This window comes from Betta splendens, chromosome 1 (assembly GCF_900634795.4).
Source record: "Betta splendens chromosome 1, fBetSpl5.4, whole genome shotgun sequence".
Lineage (NCBI taxonomy): Eukaryota > Metazoa > Chordata > Actinopteri > Anabantiformes > Osphronemidae > Betta > Betta splendens.
In genome coordinates, this window is record NC_040881.3 from 5,124,431 (window position 1) to 5,146,403 (window position 21,973).

General features: G+C 44.2%; 2 protein-coding genes and 1 long non-coding RNA gene across 4 annotated transcripts; 2 read left to right on the forward strand and 1 right to left on the reverse strand.

Annotated features, from left to right (window-relative positions):
* The first annotated feature begins 1,673 nt into the window (after positions 1-1,673).
* On the forward strand, positions 1,674-10,750 carry marchf1 (membrane-associated ring finger (C3HC4) 1). Of its 2 annotated transcripts, XM_055507298.1 has the most exons (8): positions 1,674-2,045; positions 5,297-5,347; positions 5,697-5,770; positions 6,238-6,981; positions 7,180-7,360; positions 7,485-7,629; positions 9,050-9,091; positions 9,252-10,750. In XM_055507298.1, the coding sequence occupies exons 1-8, from the start codon at positions 1,971-1,973 to the stop codon at positions 9,560-9,562; spliced, it is 1,623 nt and encodes a 540-aa protein (XP_055363273.1). In that variant the 5' UTR covers positions 1,674-1,970; the 3' UTR covers positions 9,563-10,750. The 2 variants fall into 2 exon arrangements, with proteins under 2 accessions (XP_055363273.1, XP_029013597.1); XM_029157764.3 differs by lacking the exon at positions 9,050-9,091 and having other exon boundaries at positions 1,683-2,045.
* Positions 10,364-16,018, reverse strand: tma16 (translation machinery associated 16 homolog). The gene is made up of 8 exons (XM_029157786.2): positions 15,608-16,018; positions 12,601-12,661; positions 12,374-12,477; positions 12,070-12,107; positions 11,880-11,964; positions 11,553-11,701; positions 11,434-11,476; positions 10,364-11,037 (listed from the first exon to the last, which is right to left on the reverse strand). The coding sequence occupies exons 2-8, from the start codon at positions 12,601-12,603 to the stop codon at positions 10,890-10,892; spliced, it is 570 nt and encodes a 189-aa protein (XP_029013619.1). The 5' UTR covers positions 12,604-12,661; positions 15,608-16,018; the 3' UTR covers positions 10,364-10,889.
* On the forward strand, positions 16,018-21,714 carry LOC129603912 (uncharacterized). The gene is made up of 4 exons (XR_008694266.1): positions 16,018-16,195; positions 17,896-17,978; positions 18,091-18,970; positions 19,997-21,714. It is a non-coding gene; the product is annotated as an uncharacterized LOC129603912 (long non-coding RNA).
* Positions 21,715-21,973: the final 259 nt, after the last annotated feature.

Genomic DNA, 21,973 nt, shown 5'->3' on the forward strand with positions numbered 1-21,973 from the left:
CACGCACACACACACTTTTCCCCCTCACTCAACCCACACACACACACACACACACACACACACACACACACACACACACACACACACACACACACACACCTCTCTTTCTCTCAGCCTCTCTCTCTTTCGCTCACACATTTGCACGAGCTGTGAAGCGCTAACTGACACATCCCCTCTCAAGTTCAAGTGAGATCATATTAACCCTAATTATTTATGGCTCTGTGCGTGTGTGTGATTATTACCAGAAACGTCCCTGTCCAAAATCTAAAGGATTCATCTTTTAGGTGGAAAAGTTTGTAGCCAGATTTAAATATATTTGTGAAACTCTAACTCTGCGGAGAACGACGCTCAAGCGGTTGTTGGGGATTTTTCAGAGGAAACACAGAGGTGATGTGGTTGCTTGCTATCTGCGAGGGAATAAATCTGTTTGCCCTCTGAAACCTCGCACTCATCCTGAGTCTCTGCTTAAAACTCCAACACGACTGTAGATGCATTTTAATGTTTGCGATCTGTTAATAGATGCATGTCGGGTAACACTGGCTGCATTCAAGTGTCATTCTTAGTGCAAGTAAGTGTGCGTGTGTGTGTGCGTGTGTGTGCGTGTGCGTGTGCGTGTGCGTGCGTGCATTAATGTATGCACATACAGTAGACTACACTTGTGTGTCTATGTGTGACAAGGAAGTTTGTGGGTCGATTTGTGGGTGACATGTTTTCACCACCTCTTCTCAGTAGCTCTAAACTCGGTAAAAAATGCATCTGTAGCTACAAATCTGTTAATTGTTCTTTTATCTGTTTCAAGCATCCTGCAAAAACAAGGAAGAAATAATGGACCGCTGAAAAAATTAGGAAGGTTTCCCGGGGAATAGTTTGTGCTCGGTCTGAATCTTATTTTGCCCGTCGGTGATGCAGGCAACAGTTGGTCAACAATTACAGTATTGTGAGGCCACTGCACATGTAGAGGCATTTCCTCGGCTCCTGATCTAATCCATCATCTCTAATCACCTTTGTAAGTTACGTAGCAGCATTAGTGTTAGTGTGAGACTTTAGATGTAAAATGTGTAAACGCTGCTACAAGCGAGAAGCTTGTTGTGCTCATTTCACCTCTTTGCTCCGTCTGACAAACCCAATAATAGCATATGATGAATAAACATAACAGAACATAAAAGACATACAAAAGACCAACATAAAAGAATGTGATTAAGACGCACACGCACACACACACACACACACACACACACACACACACACACACACACACACACACACACACACACACACACACACTGACCAACAACTTTGCGACCATGACTGGGACAACTGAGACTCTAGTAACATAATGTTTCTCACCAGGGACTCCTTGAACAGTTGGGTATAACACTGTGTGTGTGTGTGTGTGTGTGTGTGTGTGTGTGTGTGTGTGTGTGTGTGTGTGTGTGTGTGCGCGTGTATACAAGTTGTGTAAGCTTATTAGCAGCACCTCTGGTCAGAGGAGGCGATTGAGGTTAGTCTAAGCCCTAATCCCCGTGGACCGTATGCTTGTTACGGCTGCAGGCACGACAGAATCCTGGCTCTGCCGGACACACATCGCCACAGCGCAGCTTCTGCTGCTTCTTGTTTACTGCTCGGCTTCGTCTCGCTCTCTCAGCAGGTGGAGGGAGGAGGAGGAGGAGGAGGAGGTTCCACGCTGTTCAGTAGTTTCCGAGTCATCGTGACGACCTCGCACCCCTCCATCTTCAGACCCGTCTTCCTGTTGCCATGGCGATTTGATCCCGCTTCGCCGCCGCCGCGCTCCATGAGCCAAACTGGACGGATAAAGGCGAGCGATCCCAGCGCAGCGTCTCCTCTCCCGGGAAGCAGCTCGTGGATGGGACGCCGGGCGCCGCACGGGGACGCGGATCCGGGGACGGGAAGGCGCGGCGCGTGGGGAATGCTGTGGGAGTAGCGACGGAGCGTTGCCTGGTAACAGCAGCATGCCAGTACAACAGATAACCGTGGTTCCGGCCAGCGGCGGCAAGAGTGCCTCTCGCTCCAAAGACAAGAACGAGGTGAGTTTCTCACCTCTCAGGACTTTGGTAAAGCTTCTGAGACGGAACGAGGTCCGGAGTCCTTAATTTAGGGTCACGCCTCAAGATGAAGGGTGAAGGATGTAGTTGTGGTTGTTTGTGACCAGCGACTCATTGACTGACGCCTGAGGAGGTGGTTGCATGGCTGTTTGCCCGCTGACGCTCATTTCTACTCTCCCTCCTTCACTTACACCAGCGCCACGCGTGACTTTTACCTCCGCTCCGTCTCTCGGCTGCACCTCACGGATCCCGGCATCACAAAGCAGGACGTCGCATCACGACACCCTGCGTTACGTCACACGCGTAATGCTGCAAAGTGTTTCTCCCTGACAGCGGGGACCATTGTACGCAGACGGCATTAGGGACTTAATACAGGGACAGAACCTTTGTTGGGTTCATGCACGTTGCCAACTCCTGCAGGTGCACAAACAGCTGCTGCTGAGCTGCTCGGAGCATCGTTGAGGCTTCTGGATTTGTTGCCACTGCTCATAATAACACCTTTAAAGTGTTAATAGTCCTAATTTTTTGCAGCGTGGTTGTGTAATTTCCCTTTTATTTCCTTTTGGAAGCAGTTGCAGAACATCAACACGTGCTTTCTCCGCTCCTGACTGTGGGCTGGGCGTCCTGGTAGTCCAGTGGTTTACAGCTGGGGCCCAGTTTGGACCCCTGACTGGTTGTTGTGTCAGCCGTCTTTTTGTCAGTATTATTTAGCTTCTTGCAACAGATTGATGTTTGTGATACCTGTTGCACTGGAGTCATAGCAACGGGAAGGACTGCTGTAGTAGAGTTCAGGGTACTGAGTGGATGATGATGATGATGATGATGATGATAGAGTCCAAAATGGAAAAGCTTCCTGTTTAATAGAGCCCTCTGTCTATTTATTAGTAAAGTAGGAACTTTTCTACAAACAGACACAATTTCCTGTTTGTAATGTACTTAAACATGTGATGCTGATGGATGATGTGAGGTTAAAAGGCTTTTGAGGTCTAGTTTATTAATTTGGCCTTGGGTTCATCCACTCTGAAATCAAAAGCACCAGGTTTCTCAGAAATCTGCTGATTGTTAACGGCAGCAAATGGCATCGTGAAAACCAGGTCAGTCCTACGTTCAGGATGCGTTTGCAGCTTCCTGTTCGCATGCCTGCACCCCCCACATTACTCATAAGTAGGTTTGTGTCTGTTTGGACAAAACACACAGTCTATTTCTGTCCTCCTGTTTTTTAGTTTTTGCTGGAAAATCAATATCTGTGATGGTTTGAATGAGTCACATCATGGGGCCGCTCTCCGTCTGTGAAACAGGCAGAATCCAAGGTCTGCCTGGTGCATTGACGCTCCACTCGTGACAGCAGCCCCTGCTTGAAGCTCCCCAAACAAAGGACGGGCTGACAGAACCTCCAGATTGTGTCCATCCCACATATTTGACGGTGACATTTGCATAAATCGAACTGTTTAAACATCAACATTTTGTGCATCGTGCCACTAGGAGCTGCTGGCGCCCGTTAGTCACCTCGTCTCAGCCCTGACCATTACGTCGCATCACACAGCCACGAGGTCACACCTTGTGATAATCACCTACCAGGCCGCTTCTTACCATGATGAGGTGAACGGGGCCTTACATAAACGCCAGGGTTAGAACTGTAGAGCGTCATCCGTTTAATGACATGATGGATATTTAGCCTCCTGTTTGGTGCATTGGCAGGTTTGTGGTTGTCTGACCTCCAGCCAGCGTTCAGAACCCAAATAAAGCTCTGGGTCCACGCTACGTTGCTTGATCCCCTCTGTGGACACGTGCACACAGAGACTCACTGAATCGTCTGTCTATTTTGGACTGAACTGTGTGTTTTAGCGTCCAATGACATGTGATCCTCTGATAATTAAAAGCTGTTGGCTCAGACTGGTGTTGGTGCTCAGTCGGAGCTCCTTTACTTGTTTTGTGAACCGAAGCTAAACCACTACAGGCCTGGAAGGAGCCACTGCACAAACTGATGCTGTGCAGTGGTGGTGCATTTTATAATGAGATTCTAAACTGAAATGCTTTCAGGTGTTTTTCCCAAAGTTGGCCGAAGAAGAATAATTTATAGGGGAAATCAGAATAAAACACAGTCTGTTTGTGTATGTGTCCTCTCAGTCCAACGCTCCAACAGAAGCTACCAAGCACTGAGTTTGTGCTTCCTTCTTGCTCTTCTCTCACTTTGTCTGAAGTGTAAAAAACATAAATGGTGGCACATAAAGTGTAAAACAGATGCTGTGGGAGGAGGCTGAGACACACACACACACACACACACACACACTAGTAGTAGCAGGATGTACTACATTTATGAGCTGTTGCTTCTGCAGACAGGTGGTTCCTCTGTTGTAGACGTGGGGCAGGTTGAACAGAATCAACAGCCTGAGTCAACAAACACCGGCAGGAGGAGGAAATAGAGAACTAACTTGCATTTGCAGCGTTCGGCCTTTGGTTTCGCTCCCACTGTAAAGTGAAGCCCTGTCAGATCTACATGTGTATGGTTGTGCCACAATAACACAGTGAGTAGTGTTTATGCAGCTGTATTACTGTGTTACTCCCACATAGCGCGGCCCACTGGCTTCTAAAACGCTGCAGGCAGTGAAACCAGGCGTCTGAGGGACGGCTTCAAGGTTTAGCAGCAGAGCATCGTCTCGGCTCCTGGTAGTTGGAGAACACCTGCCTTAAGTTGCCTTTAAATAGGAACACCTCCCGGGACAGTCAGGTAATAGGATTGACTGGTTTTAGCTCAGGTCCCAATGAAACAGCATGTACACGTGGCTAAGCTACACTAACGTGTAATTACAATTAATTAATTACAGGTTAAACCACTTGTTTTCAGGTAGATTCTTTCTTTCTGCCACAGGGCTGCCACATGCAGCGAGCTAATAGAAAATAGCTCAAATAAATAAAAATAGCTAGTTAACAAATATAAGTTGGCAGCAGAAAGTCCTGTTGATATATTGGCTCTAACCTGGGATCCCACAGGGGTCGATCCTGGGGCCACTGTATCTTTGAGGTAGTTTGTTCAGAGTCAAAGTTCACATGATGTGATTTGTGCTCATTTTACATTCACATTAGAACTGCCCTGACGTGACTTGGCTTCTGGCCTGACATGGGTCTTTGTCATAATACTGCTGTGTGATGGTGAGACACACACTGTATGCCGTTACCAGCTCCATCCTGCGCCGCGCTCTCTAATGATTCTCTGTCTCTCTCCCTCTCTTCAGGGGAGCAAAGGCCCGGGGCGTTCAGGGAGTCGATCCAGCAACATCTCCAAGGTAACTGCTTCACCTCCACAGGACCACGTCCAGCGCCACCGCTCATGGTGTGCAGCCACGTTGTCTTTCAGGGTTAGGCTGGATGTGCAGGAGATGGAGGGAAACCCAGGGTTAAAGGAGACCACGCGCTGCATGAGGGTCGATACTGGACTGACATTTGTCAGATGTCCATAAAAATCAGTGCACATGCTAAATATTGCTAGCAGTATGTGAACTCTATGTTTATTTTGGATTGTTTATCTGTTTAACCGCCACCTTAAGTCCTCATTAATCCTCATCGTAGTCACTGATGATTTACTGATAACTGATTCTCGTGGAGTGGGTAATTTGCATCTCCTTATGTTTTCAGGCCAGCAACTCCACTACAGGACTAACCACAGCCTCCAGGACGTCCATCACCCCATCATCCCAGGACATATGCAGGTATGGCTCAGAAGACGTTGCACACAGGTTTCAGGCTGATGTTCACACACACTCAGACCCTAAAGAAACGGGCACCGGAGCGCGTTACTAACAAGCTCAGCTCGCAGCTCCTCCTCCAGCGAGCGGGAGCATGAATTAACGTGGTCGGCTGCAAAAACAAAGCTAGAATGGGCGCTGAGGCCTCACGGCGCTCCCTTAACGGATGCTGGACGTCCGTCCGTCGGTTCAGTTGGGTGGAAGGATGCGGCGTGTGAGTGCTGTGGCCGTTTGTCACGTCACGTTCACTCATTCCCACATCCAGCGTTTCCTGTGACCTTCAGCCAGAACTGCTGGTTCAACTGTTTGACTTCATCATTTGTGTCGAGTCTCCGTCAGAACCATAGTTTGTGACTTTTGTCTGTCTCCATCTGTGTGTGTGTGTGTGTGTGTGTGTGTGTGTGTGTGTGTGTGTGTGCGTGTGCGCTCAGTCCTGGACAGCTGATTCCTTTAGAAGAGGATGTTTCTGAGTCACACACACGCGTCCCCATGACGACGGTCGCCGGCACCATGCCGGCCTCGTCCGCCCCGGCCCAGAAGAAGCAGGTGAAGCGGCGCCACCGCCGGAAGAGAGGCAGCTGCACGGCCTTCGACTGCGTGGAGCCCGTCGGCCGTGCGGCGCCGACGGACCGCAGCGACCCCGGCTCCGACCGCAGCGAGAGGGGGGAGCAGCGGGAGCGCCCCCAGCGCAGCCGCAGGGAGCTGCCGCCCCGCCTCCGCGGCGCCGGCGCCCCGCGCTCCGACTCGTCCTCGGAGGGCGAGGCGTGGCGCGAGGCGCGCAGCTGGAGCAAGGAGAAGGCGCGGCGGGCGCGGCGCCGCAGCGGGAGCAGCCGCGAGCGGGACGGCGCCCACGAGGCCAAGGGAGGCGCGGAGCGGACGGACGCCATGGAGCTGCAGTCCGTGGGCTCGGACGACGGGAGGGAGAACCGGCCTCTGGTGGAGGATGGCAGGGGCCTCAAGAAGCGCCACGGCAACAGAGGCTCAGGGAAGATGGAGAGGAGCCCGAGGGGCAGCTCCTCAATGACGGAGGACGCGGAGGAGCCGGTCGCCAGGAAACAGCAGGAGAGGGGATCAGCTGGTGGAGGCGCGTGTGTGCCCACGGCGCACAAACACTGCGGTGTGAATGGGGGCGTGCAGCGACTCTGCTCTGATGACTCTGAGCTGGAGGTCTGCAGGTTAGTGCGTGTGTGTGTGTGTGTGTGCGTGTGCGTGCGTGCGTGCATGCATGTGTGTGTGTGTGCGTGCGTGCATGCGTGCGTGCGTGCGTGTGTGCAGGCGTGTGTGCGCGCGTGTGTGTGCTTCCAGCTCATCCATCAGGGTCAAGGCAGAACTGCCCACTGCAGTGACAGTAGCCGGGCTTCTCGTCTCTGCAGGATCTGCCACTGTGAGGGCGACGACGAGTGCCCGCTCCTCATGCCGTGCCGCTGCACCGGGAGCCTGAGCTTCGTGCACCAGGCCTGTCTCAACCAGTGGATCAAGTCCTCGGACACGCGCTGCTGCGAGCTCTGCAAGTTCGACTTTGTCATGGAGATGAAGCTCAAACCTCTGCGCAAGGTACGAGGCCCGTCCACGTCCAGGACTGAGCTGTGAAAAGCTGCTGCTGCTGCAGTCGAGGCGTCGGGATCCGAGTCTCTGCGTCTCATCTGTCGCCTCTGCTTGTTTCTTCTTCTTCCTGCAGTGGGAGAAGCTTCACATGTCGAAGAGCGAGAGGAGAAAGATCTTCTGCTCGGTGCTGTTCCACCTGATAGCAATAGTGTGTATGTTGTGGTCGGTCGTCATTCTGGTCAAGAGAACCGCTGAGGAGATTAGACTGGGAAAGAACGGTTAGTACTGCTCCACCTCCGCTTCACAACCCAGAGACGCGCAGAGAGACAACCAAAGCATCATTCAAGCAATAATAAACAAATTGTGCAGGGCTTCTCTTTAGTCCAGACTCTGCAGGCCTGATGAAAACCAGCCCTGTGCTGTTAGGACCCCCTCCACATGGACTAGTTATATGAAAATGTAAAACCTCAAAGGGGCCAGTGTTTGAGAACGCATAGAAAAATGTCCTGAGGGAGGAAGTTTGTGCACATCATGCAGAGATACTGCGTTGTGGGCGGGACATAGTACTGCCCATGTTCCCTTAATAAATAGTGGCACTGCGAAACCAGTGACAGGGCGACGGATGAAAGAAAAAAACGCTGACAGCTCATCAGAACAGTTTGAATCACTGAGTCATGTGAGCAGGATGCCCCCCCCCCCCCCCATGCAGCAACCAAGCATTGAGGCCAGTGGATGACACCTTCCACCCGGGCGTCTAGACCCTGGTGAAGCATGACTCATCCACCTGTGCCACCTTCCTTCACGTCTCTCTAGACCTTTGCTTGTGGTTTTGCACCACTAAAGGCCTGAACGCGCTGTTTGTACTTTGAAATGTTTTGCAAAGCAACGCTACACGTTATTCATGCTACCACAGCCCGGTCGCTTTGCTGGTGTATTTTCCATCACATGAGTCATAAGTCCATGAGTCCCAATCATCAGAGTCTCTAACTCTGTGAACTCAGTAGGTCTAGTCAGTGTGGGAGCATTGGAGCAGCCTGTGCCCCCTGTGCTGATATATATACAGCTTAAACCTGTCTGTACTAAATCAGAAGTGTTCATGCTCCATGTTTTTATATTGATTAAATACTTACATATTGTACCAGTACGCGATGGTTGTATTGCTACTCTACAGCACCCTCTAGTGATAACAAACTCTACGGGGAGTTTTTCACATCTGGATCTTAACATCTGTCTGACTCTGGTGGAGCGTGTCGCTGTGTTCATGTTTGCTCTGTTTAGTTCAGCTTGTGCAGAACACGCAACCGTGAACTTCAAGCCGCTGCCGAGTGTCTGTGAACATTAGACGTCTAAAGTGCAACAAACCTTGGCTTTAGACGTTCACATTTACTCGAACAAATCGACACGCTCACAAACTTGACAGCGAAGCTTCGTGCAGTGGTCTGAAGCAGGCACCAGTTTGGTTCTTCAAGGAAATGTGCTGATTTTGAGCTTCGCTGCCTCTCAGTGCTTCTCTGCTGCTGTGTTCAGTGATTGTGTGATGTGCCGTGCTGTCATTACCTTTTAAAGGCCAAAAGATACGTATGCCTTAGGTGCATCTATCATTTTGTCCACCTCTTAGAGGGTAGGCTCTATATACTGTGTTAAAAACTACAGACCGCTAAGGTCATAAAGGGGAATTACACTGACTCTTGATTGCAGATATGTGGAGAATATCTCTTCAGAAGCGTTATTCCCACCATGGTAAGCACAGGTCAGACATAGCAGCAATGACCGGGACACGGCCTGCAGCTGCTTCACAGCTTGTGTGTGTGTGTGTGTGTGTGTGTGTGTGTGTGTGTGTGTGTGTGTGTGTGTGTGTGTGTGTGTGTGTGTGTGTGTGTGTGTGTGTGTGCATCCTCAGGCGTGCTGGAGTGGCCCTTCTGGACCAAGCTGATCGTGGTGGCCATAGGTTTCACGGGCGGCCTCATCTTCATGTACATCCAGTGCAAGGTCTATCTGCAGCTGTGGCGCCGCCTCAAGGCCTTCAATCGCATCATCACTGTGCAGAACTGCCCCGAGAAGGACCTGCACACCCCTCAGGCCAAGCCCAGCGGCATCACCAACGGCAAGAATGACGCTGTGGAGGTTCCCGTCAACCCAGCTCCAGAAGCACAGATGGACTCGGACATGTCAGTGGAGGAGGCCGTGGCACCGGCACAAAACCCCGTCTGATCTTTGTCCCACTCTAGAATCACACACGAGCCGATGTGATGTAGACTCACTGTGTTTTAATGCGTTCTTCTCAGCTCCTGTGATTACTGAGCTGGTGAGAGACAATGAATGGGTTTAAGGAGGAAGCAGCGGCCACTTGGTGAGCAGGCAGAACCGACAGGCCAAAGGGTCAAAAGGGTAAAGGGCAGTTGCGCGAATGTCCATTGGAGCAAAGAGCTGGAAAGGAAACTAAAGCCATCAGAAGTTGTGTAAAGACTAGTTGTGTTAAATCAGCACCATTTTATTTCTGTATGCACTTTTAAGAAACTGCACTGGCTTAGTTTAAAGGTGTGAAGAATGAGGATGCTGTTAACCAAAGGTCTCCATGTGCTTCAAATGAATGTACGACTGCTTCTTTCCCAGACATGCGCTACTCTGCAGAAATCTTTCATGTGGGAGGAGAGATGAAATGTGAATAGTAGCACATGCTGTGGGCATTCGTTGGTGCTGCAAAAAAGCCTGGCAGAGGTTCAGAGCCTGCACACACCTACACACCACCTGGTCAGTGGCCCTGAAGAAACTGGACAAAAGAGATGAATCCACACACTGTTTGATTGGACAGAGATCCTCATTTGAAGCATAGGGAGGCCTTAACGCTTCTTTTGGACAATCAGGTCTTCAGTCACCAAAGAAATGTAACAAGACAAAGTCAGTTATTAAAACAGTATCTTTAGCTCAGTCTAAATATCTGGTGTTGTAATCCTTTAAAACGTACCATAGGACAGCTTTATTTCTTAAATGAAGTAGCCCAGGCATTTGACAGTTTGTTCAGTTTGCAGCTTTATGTGTTTCTTCTCTGCGAGGTCCGGTAATTGCACACCGATTAAACAGCAGCTTTCACAGTTCATGTTTTTACATTCAATTATTACAAAGTTGATCTCAAACTGAAGATAAAGTCAGAGTCACTACTCTGTCAATCCTCTAAACCACACTGTTGTTTACACTCGTTTCACTTTTCTATTAATTTAATTTGGTTTTTTTAACCTGTGTTACTGAAATTCCTTTTTTCTTCGTCTTTAAATAACAACAGTAGAGCACTGGAAATCTTTGTCAAAACATTTTTTCTATCTCTGATTGGATATAAAATGGATGATTCAGGTCACACTTTATATTTGTTTGTGCAATAAATAATGAATGTAGAACCCTTGACAGTTTGGTGTTACTGAGCAACAAGACACCAGGAGGGTATGAGTTTTAACTTCAGTCTCTGACGTCTTGGTGCCACCTGCTGCACAGACAAGGAGTAGCAGCATGCCGCACACAGGACAACCTGATGGTCAAAGGTCAATCAAGGTTGATGAACACCTCCTTCCTTATCATCCGGTTCATCCTCTTCAGCTGCCTTTGTCTCGTCTTCATTTTGCGTGGTCAGACCTTTTATTGACACTTTACGCAATTTAATATTTGGAAGTTTCTTCAAATCACCAGTCCACTCCCTGCAAAAACACAACAAAGATAAAGAAAGGCAGCATTGGTTCTGTGGCACATATGATCATAGGCATGATTGATTTTATAGTAAAGCAGACAATACAGTGCCATTTTTTAAAGCAGGAGGTTTTATGCTTTGTAATCACACCAACATCCCAAAAGAAGCTTCATTGCATCACACTGACACAGAAATGACATGTGTTATTCTATTAAGATCTATTAAAAGCGACGTAATTTCAAAAAAGATATAAAATAAATATCAAAGTATCATGAAGATGACTGTTTCAGTTTCAACACATACACAAGATTGTTGTTGAGACACTGCAAATTTGCAAAAATGCTAAAGAAAGGTGATTATAATATATAATTAGCAGTCTCTTGGGCTGTAATACTTATATACTCACCTGAATGTTTTCAGATGCTTCGCATTGATGATGTCTGGCATCTCTGAACAAGACAAAACACAGGTTCTCAAATTTATACATTTGTAACACATTTATACTTTTATACGGAGAAAACTCACCAAATCCAACGCCCTCAAACTGCGCTAGTTCTCGCTCCATGGTCTGTTTGATGACGGCCTCTCGGGCGCCATGGAGACGACCCTGACGTCCCTTGATGCTATTCATCAGCTGGATCTGCTCAAGTTCAGAATCGAACCTGTGAATGTACCTGACCACACATCAGGAAAACACATAGCTAATTATTTGACTCTCTCACATGATGATAAAATCTTAATCAGCATCAGCAGAAATTACTCATTATATAAACCACTAAAAATTGATGTTACTACATGAAAAACTTCATTAGTATCACGATTATTGAGGCTCATTAGGTGAAATGACCTCACCTCTCAATAATGTCACAGGCATCTTTTTTGGTGTAAACTGTCTTTTCTGAATCCAACTGAGCCTGGAACCACAACAGCTTCTCACCTGAGTGCAAAGGGAATATGTTTAATTTAAATTAATTTATCCTGTTTGTAACATGTAATAAGATTAAGCCAAGATAAAAATCTGATACATTATAAACAAGCTCACCAATGCAGTTCAGACGTGTGGCTTTGTCAGTCTTTTGTCTGCAGAATTGGAGATGACAATTAAATTAAGGTGATCTAAACAATTAATGTTAGTCATTAGGTAAGAGGTTATTAGGACAGATACAAACTTTGATCTAGTTTCAGACCTTATTCAAATTTAACATTCTGGGAGAATATTATAGCTAAAAATAGAGCAGCAAAAGTTATCTAGCAAAGGAAAAAATGTTGACAATAATAATCTTAACGTCGCTATTTCTACACGCTTTAGATTGTCTTTCTGTTGCTTTACTTTCTTCGCCACTCACCTTTCTTTTCTCTTCAGTCTGATTTCTTCTCGGGCCAGGTAGCCAGCCTGTCTGCTGTACGGGTGAACCACTTTCTCCGAGGCTTTTCCTTTCTGGGCTTTCGGCTGAAAAACACATGGTTAAAAGTTGTAGGCACAAACGCTGCTTTTTAAAATTTTTCATTCGTCCCCCGATCGCTGCAGTTACTTGTTTTACAAAATAAGGTTACAAAAACGCACTGTCCTTACCATTTTTACAATTAGAAAACGCGTGTGGTCCTGATCTGTTGACAACTTGACCGGAAGCAGGCTGGTCCGTCCACAAATTGGGTCCGCATGTATTGTATAGAAAAAACAACGTTCCGGTGTTTTATGAGTTCAACATAATTGAACGTCTCGTTTAAATAATGGTAAAATAGTTGTAAAAAAAAAATAAATACGTGATCATAAGGGAATTAGCATTAGCATTGGTGCATGTACTCAGGTACAATGAAGTACAATGTAGAAAAGTTAATCAATTTTGAATAGTTACAGTCAAGCCCGAAATATCTTCTAACTTAAAGTTACTTTCCCTTCAACAAGCAAGTTTCTTTTGACCAAAAGTGACACAGGCTTCTCCCAGAATTTAATAATATGATGTAGAAGAGAAATAAAAAAGGAAAACAAGTATTTTCATCTTTACATTTACATTAATATACATTTGAACAAATAGTGGCATTTTCTCAATAAGTTCTTAATAATCAACAGAAAAGCCTTTATTGGCTGTTATAGTAATCTAACACTTGTTATTAAACTGACCAGCTTTTTGCATGTTTCCACTGGTAGTTTTGTCCATTCATCTTTAGCGATGAGCTCCAACCCCTTGGTTGGAATTCTCCCAAATAAAAGATGAGTAATTATTTTTTTCACAATCATGCATCTTGCACAACAAAAAGAAGCCAGAAACAGCAGCGTTGGGGAGGGGCACAAACCCGTGGGTCACTTGTTGTATCCAGACCCAAAGCAGTAGTATGGATTGTAGCACAGCTGTGCTTCCCGGTGCTTACTCAGGTTCTCACCTGCGCTCATGGGCACCAGCCAAAAGCCAACAAAGAGATCTTATCCCCCCATACATCAGACACGTTACATCCCAGCAGATTCTTTGTGTTGCGTTACGTATTTTTCGCAAACAGTAATTTTCTTTACATTAGTGAAGCCACTGTATGTAGAAAAGTTTGACCTCAAGCGCTTTCCTTGTCACAAACTCCTCAGACCCATTAAAGAGGAGTTTCACAGGATTGCAGGTATGTGGTATTTAATTTGTTTCATTGAGGCTAATCTGAAAAATGATGATCAGTTAATAACATCTTGCTGTGACCTGAAATAAACTAATAAATGTACAGGTGCACTGACTACTCTTTCTAATGGTCAAAGGCTACATCACCATACTGTAACTGACGTATCATTGTTTACGCCACCAAGATCATATGTGATGCTGCACATCTTATCACAAACGTGGAGGCCAAGTGGCCCGGCTCTGGTCATGACTCATATATCATGAGTCAACCCTAAGTAACAGGCTGCACTGTGGTAAGTACATGTATGTCATATACACTTATTTCAATGCATGCACTCACACTCACAGGAGCACTTCTATGCAGCATTAAAGTAATGTAAACTTTCTTCTAGGAGAGATTGACGGCTTTCTGCTGGAGATAGGGGTTAATAGCAGCCCACACTACTGACCCCTCACCCAGAACCTGAAGCAGGCCCCCAGCAGCGCTTTAATGTGGCCCTGCAGAACAAGAGCCCGGGTGGAAATGACCAGAGGCCTGTTGAAAGCACGTCTTCAGTGCCTACGTCACCTCAGGGTTACACCTGAGTTGTTCTCCACAATATTGCAATTATTAGAGGGGAGCAACACCCTGCCCTACAAATACAAGACCCTGAGGAAGACTCCTTCCATCATGGTAATCTGCAGGGTGGATGGACAGTCAGAGATGTGATTTGCCACAATGTCTTAATCAACCATCACCACCACCAATAAAAGAAACTGAATAAATGCACATCATAATTTATTTGGTTTTCTTCATTTCCTACAAATACAATAGGCAATTGTTAGATTTTATGATTCTTCTAATAATTCATACAATTCACCTTTAACTATATACTCACCTCCAGCTTTTGTTTGAGAATTTCAACTTCTAAATCTGTCTTTTCAATCTGGCGGTCCAAGTATACCATTTCCTTGTTATTTTTTAAAAATTTCTTGATAAGATATAGTTTATACAACTCCTTAACCGGTAACTAAAATGACAGAAGATTTAGAGCTACATGACATAGTTCCTCATTACTCTTACAGAATTGAACTCTGGCATTTACTGAACTGTGTGCATTTGTGTAGCAGAATGCGACTGACCTCCTCCTGCTGTTCTTCCACACTCTGAGGCAGAGAGGAGATAATAATGTCACTATACTTGGAGATCAAGTTGCATCATTTAAGCTACGCAACACAAACATCAGAAATCTTGTGCGGTGTATAAACTGTTTTAATATTACACTTTATAATACTGCTTATCATAATTTAAGCATAATTTAGAATTCCTTTAGCCCCTGCTTTCCAGTGTTCATGCCGCAGGCCATCTCCTCTGCATGCGTCAGTGGTGCAGGTGCAGGTCCTCCACCAGTTGTTGTAGCCTCTGCCTACTTTCTATTGCCTGAGTAGAAGTCAAATGATTTAACTGTGTGAAAACATTACAACCATGTTGAAAATACTGCTGCACTGCTATACTCTGCATGCTATTTAGTTATTTAATATGTTAAATGTTGTAAAGTCAGGTAGTCTACACCCATGATAGGATGGTGCCTCATACCTGTTTGAATTATGTTTTTTATATTATATATCAGTTTTAGCCACGTTCTTTTATGCCTGCAGGATTGCGCCTACATAAAAATTGAAATTAAATGCTTATGTGTTTTGGGTAACTTTTAAAAACCTAATTATATTAATGTAATAATTGCTCTCCATAAAACGTATTGGATTATTGAATTATCATTACTTTACAAATCCCACATCAACCACAACAGGGATGTTAAAAATGCATAGACATAACACTGCACTTTTAATTTATACAAACGTCGGTATCTTATGCAATTATTGAAGTAACGCCTTAGATGAGTGAAAAAGTCCTTACTTTACGAGTGAAATATAACAACAATACTAACATTTTTATTAATTTGTTACACCGAACACTGTATGATTAAAATGTAAACTTACGCATTGACTCGAGCAGCTATTTTCTTCCAAGCTAATTCTTTCTCTTTCGCCGCTGCAGCCGTGTTGCTTTTTCTACCGAATATAGACTCGTAGTCGCTATTTGCTTGAGGTAATATCCATTTTCCGATCTCTTTTGTTGTCCTGTTGCCATGGTGACTCGTAATATCTTCACTCCATTGATCAGGGCTTTGTATCGTCGCGGTGCACGCGCTTAACTCTGAGTCCGTCAACTCGGAGTTGCTTAAACCAACTCTTATCAGCTGGTCTGAAACCGAAAACTCCAGGTTTGCAAACTCAGAGTAAATCAACTCAGAGTTTGTTAAACCTCCTTCTTGAAACGGGCGTTCACCTCTGTTTAAAAGCACCAGCCTGGTCCACCTACCTGGGAGCCAATTATATCCAATCTTGGCTTGCAGGTGGGTGGGGCGTGACCTCTACAAAATAAAGCTCCACCCACCCTACACCCTATATTGTACTCACGGACAACGCTTGGTCGCAAGACAGTCACACATTGTTTCAATTTCTTGTCCCAGCTTTGACAGGTGTCTTCAGGCTGTGCACCGTGAACAACAGATATCATCAGTACTGGTTTGTTGTCGTACCACTTGACTACACACAACTTTCTGTCCTCTTCTATGCTCAATGGGCTCTGGAATGGGGCCCTCATCACCACTGTCATCCTCACTGCTGCTTTGCTCCTGTGGTGGGGGTGCATAATCAGCATCCAGGACAGTATTATCATTGTCAGACAAATGTTCCAAGTCTGACTTGTCTCCATCGATTAGCCCAGTAACCTCAGCACTTTTTGCAAAGAATGAATGTCTGAAAACAAAATCATGAAAAAAGTTAAATGAATAATGAATCTATATATGTATTTATTTAACTGTTAGTTTATTTCACTGGCAATGTACAGCTTTAAAACTGCTCCCAAAGTTAAATATGAACTGATATTCATATTCTGATTTTTGCTAACATATTAACATTTTCAACAGTACTGGGTCCTTCTGTACACAAACATCATGTTTAGCAGCACAGGCTATCAACACTTTTACTTATTCTAAACAATTATGCATGTCATTACAAAATTATACCCCTTTTATGCATGTAATGCAATGTATGTCCTGCATGCTTGCAATGCAAGTTTGCAATGAAGGCCCTTAGAGTTCTATTGATGTTGTACAGCTCCAAGCATTCAGTGATCCATGTGTGTGGCATTGAGTCATAGGCTTTCTTGTAGTGGATCCAGGCTGTGCACAGGTTGGTGTGTCGCACTCTGCAGTCTTGGGCGACTGTTCTGTCAACCAGGAGTTGGTGTTTGGCTCCTCTGGTATCTTTACCAATGCCCTTCTGTGCTTCGCTCATGTAGTGACCCATGTGCCCACTTATCTTGGCTGCGATGATGCCTGACATGAGCTTCCATGTTGTGGAGAGGCAGGTTATTGGGACTGTACCCTTTGAGGGATCCTTCATTATCAGGATTGTTCGCCCTTCGGTTAGCCAGTCCCATCCCTTAGCAGCTGGTTCATCTGTGCTGCCAGGCGCTCATGGATTGCAGTGAGCTTCTTTAGCCAGTAGGCGTAGATCATGTCAGATCATGTCATGCTGTCCAGTTTTTCATACCTGAAATATCCTTTGTTGGATGTCTGCCACTGTGATAGTCACTGGATTCTGTTCAGGGAGGTTTATGTGGCCTCCCCTTAGATCCACCAGCCACTGTGCATCACTGTTGTGTGACGCCTCCCTTTCCCATATACCTTGCCAGTACTGTTCAGTTTCCAGAAGGCTGGGAGGAGACTGTCGCCGGAGAGACAGTTCTCTCCGCCGGACTTTGGACTCCCACAGTCCAAAATCATGCAATAGGTTGACTCTCCATTGTGAACGTGTGTGTGAATGGTTTTTTTTCTGTGTTGTGATGGGCTGGCGACCTGTCCAGAGTGTACCCCGCCTCTCTCCCATAGCTGGGATAGCACTGACATCTGCTGGATGTGTGTGAGAGCTGCATCAAAGCAAACAGACCGTGGTTGTTCATGATCACAGTCCTTATTTTATTCTCAGATAATAGTTATTTATTTAAAGGTGTGTAATTGTGATAAAAATATATCATGTATAATCATATAAAATATATATATCAGTAGCCTTGATGTGCCAAATATGTTGGATAGTCAGATGTTATTAGTACTATATTTGGTGCTTCTGCATTTTTATTTATTACTAGATTGATGAGTCAAGAGTTTTATTTTACAATCGTTACCCCAGAACGTGAACCATTTTTGTTGTTTTTCATAAAGATGGCTGAGGCATGGAGCTTGGAGGAAGCCATGGAGACTGACAGTCTGGACAATAGGACCAACAGGGCAGACCAAGAACCCATGTTAGCGGCATCTTTAACCTGCACTTCTCTTGTCATTTTACAGCATGACTTTTGTATTGTATGTATTTATCACACTTGTCTTTTTTTTCTTTCATGTTATTATTACAACTAGGGAATTGGAAAGCATAAGGATATCTACTCCACCACCAAAGCAGAAGGAATATCTCAAGCTGGCCAGCAAAAATCTCAACAGGCTGCTGTTACGCCCCCCACGAGTACAGCACATTTCGGAAAGAGATATGATGTTAATCAATGAAAACCTGTCAAGCCAATGTAACACTTACACTACAAAACATGACTTTGAAGAGATTGGCTCAATGTCACGATGCATCTTTGGTCTCATGACTAAGAAACTTTTCAAAGAGGTGAAAATGGCTCTCAGGATGATACGAGGGAGAGTGCAATCTCGTAATAGAAAGAGGGAGAAAGAAAAAGAGATGACCATTGTAAAAAAACAAAGGGACCTAAACAGTGGAATGGAAACAATATTGGCTAAGTTTAAACAGATGCGACTGTAAGACAGTCCATTTATCTGAACTGTAAGAGGTCAAGGTACAAATTTCAAAGAGAATAATTGGGCAAACCCAAAAGTTAAAAAAAAGTTAAACATGTTACTTTCGTAAAATAAAAATGAACATACTATTGTCATGAACCATGATTGTTCCTGTGTTGTTTTTGTGGTTTGCCATGTTCATTTCCTGTTTTAGTTTGGCCTTGTTTCCGGTTTTACTTTGAAAGGACTTCCTGCTCTATTCAGATCACAGCTATCTTCTGCTACTTCCGGTTCTCATTACATACACCTGTCCGTTATCAGTAATCACACACCTGTATAAAAGCACCAGTACTCACCTAAGCAAACTGCCACATTGTTGCGTATACTCACCACTATCCAGCATTCTTCTGTGTTTTTTTTTCCTGATCCTGACCTTGTTCTGACCACCATTACTGAATCCTATCTGATGCTTGCCTGCCGTGTAAACCGAGTCTGCCTGGTAAATACCCTGTTTGTTTTTGACCTCAAGATCGTCTTGTCCTGTATTGTACTGCAACCAGAGCTCACCTGTTAATGAACCTTGTCTGTCCTTAGACCTGAGACTGCCTGACCCTCTGTGTATTGACGTCGTGCTTACCTGTGTATGACCTCGCCTGAACCTTACCCTGCCTTTGTCTAATAAATCCCTTTTTACCGCAATCCACGTCTGTCTGAGCTGTGCATATGGGTCCGTCACCTTAGAGGTTCTGACAACTATCATAAATTAATGCAACTAGAGACAGGAACCATAGAGGACTAAGTCTGCATAGACTAAAAATATAGGAAGGTGCCTTGATTATTTCAAGACAGAAAGGCGTAAAGCTGATTAAGTTTAGTTTAGATATATGTACATAATGATTAGCATAGCTGAGCACCAAATGATTCTATCCTGAGCACATCTATATATTATGCATGTTCATGTTTTCAGTTTAGGTTTAAATGTGTCTAGGGACTGGGAACACATGGCACGGCAATGCAAGTCTGTGCTGGCCAGCTTTCACTGTTTATTTTCTCATTTTCTCATTGAGTCTCATGAGGGTGCCAGTGCTTTAGAAAACATTGTGCCTAGTTCCTCTGCCAAAGACACCTTCTTCACAGTCCCTTGTTGTTCCTGGGAACTGCTCACGTTCATTTTACATTTTGTTTTTCCAGTTACTGTCCATTTCCTGTTTTGAGTTCTGATCCACCCTCCTTGTTACTGTAATGAACTGCTTCATAATGGTCTCAAACTCAAGTTGACGCCTTCTTATTAATACCATTTGACATTTTCGTTTGATAGCATTGTGATGCTTTGAGCAAAATACACTTTTGTGTGAGTAATTTAATTAAATAAACTTTCCTTTTGTAAAAGTATCCTTGTGCTGACGTCACTTGACGTAGCAAACCCACATGCAACAACTGTCTGTATGTTATTCAGCATTATTTTGTTTGTGTTGTTGTTATTTGGAAATCATGTACTAAAATGCCATTTTTTTTGGTTTTTTAGATAACCTTTGGCAAGATCTCAACCTTGAAAAGGGCAGGCAGACTAAAAGTGCCACATCTGATACCACCCAAGAGGTGCAGAGATACCTTGAAGAGTGCAATATTGCCAGGTCCCAGGATCCTACGAGATCCTGGGACAACCAAAGGACAATCTATCCAATTTACAACACAATACAATTTCTCTGCACTCCAGGCTCATCTGTGCCACGTGAACGGGTCTTTTCTACAGCTGGAGAAGTTGCATCAAAAAAGTGTAACAGACTCAGTTTTAAAAGGTTGGAAAAACTTTTTTTTTTAATAAAAAATGGTAAAATTATTTATTGACTGTATCTGAAAATATCGAATATATTTTTATTTAAATTACGATATAAAATAAAACTATATAAAATGCAATGACTTAAATTATATTATCAGGTCATCAAATCAGTGTCATTTGAGTGTAGCCATTTTTAAAGTCCAACAGGTGTCAGTATACCGTATCGACACAGTATCAATACCAATAGTTGCCATGTGTCGAAACACTTCCTGGCGCCCCATCTACCCATCACAAGATACTTGTTTTATAGAATAAAGTTACAAGAAATCCACTGTCCTCACCATTTTACATCGAGGAAACACGTGTGGTCTTCACCTGTTAACAATTTTAATCGAAAATAGGTTGGTCCGTCCACGAATTGTGTCCGGACGTATTTATTATTGAAACAAAACGTTCCTACTTTCGGTGTCTTACGAGTTCAACATTATTGCTCGCCTCTCTCAAACAATGATTAAAGTAAATTAGTAGTAGGAAAAAAATATGTGACCAAAGGGTAAATTGGCATTGGTACATGTGCTTAGGTACAAAGAAGTACAATTCAGATTTAAAAGGTTTCCTAATGTAAATATTATCTGTTACTTTGCCTTGCTACCTCAATTACGAGCTGAGATCAAATTATTTTTGGATTCAAACCAGACGACCAAGTAGCAGATTGTAAGGAAATAAAAGACCTAGCCTTAACAAGGTGTTTTTTTGGTGTGAAATGTGCCACTGTTGATGTTTTTGTTATAATACCTTTGTATTCATAACATTTTAAATACAGATCTTATTTACTTTTTTTTACCATCTACATGATGTAAATGATCCTTTTCAGTAAATACATGTTCTGTTGTTTTGTTTACTCCACCACTGGAAAAGAGGTTCAAACATCTTGTATAATGTGTGTATTTGTTGGACTTCTTTTAAGTAAGTTCAATGCAAAATATCAATGCCAACTTCCACAGAAGAGGAAACACCCCAGGGAAGGAGACTCTGAAAGAACAAGTGAATTCTAAACAAGACAATTAGTCAGAACGTGTTTGCACATTTCTGTGCTTAACAGGTGCCAATGGTAGAAAAAAAACGTGAACAATTAATTGTAAAGTACAATGTAGAAGCCCTGCTTTACAAATAAGCTGCATGCTTCAAAACTGCTGCTACCTAAAGCAAAATAATGTGCAAGGTTTAAACTGTATTCTCTGTAAGAATCCACACATCTGGACAGTTCTACCTGGGGTCACAGAATCAATCAGAGCTGTGATACGACTCATCATCTGTGTATTACAGCTTTTACACCTTTCACAGATAAAACAGCTCACACTCATGTGAAATGACTCAGATGAATAAAGATTCAGCAGACGTCACAACATGAGCTGGCTGCTCTGTCACAGAGGAGGATCATAAAACGCACAAACGTCATTCAGTTTCCAAACAATCCCGTGAACCTTTGAAGGTTAATTTTAAAGAAAATACAATGACTAATGTTTGTAAGTCATTAAACCATTGTTCTTTGAAAAATATTACATTTATTATTTATTTATCTCTTAAAAGGTTATTATTATTAGCTAAAGCTAAAGGTTGACTACATATAAGAATGTGGCAGTATAACATAATAGAATGGGTGTTAATAATAATAGGAGGGGTGTTTTTTGCTGTAATAGTCACAGTTGATCGAAACGTAAC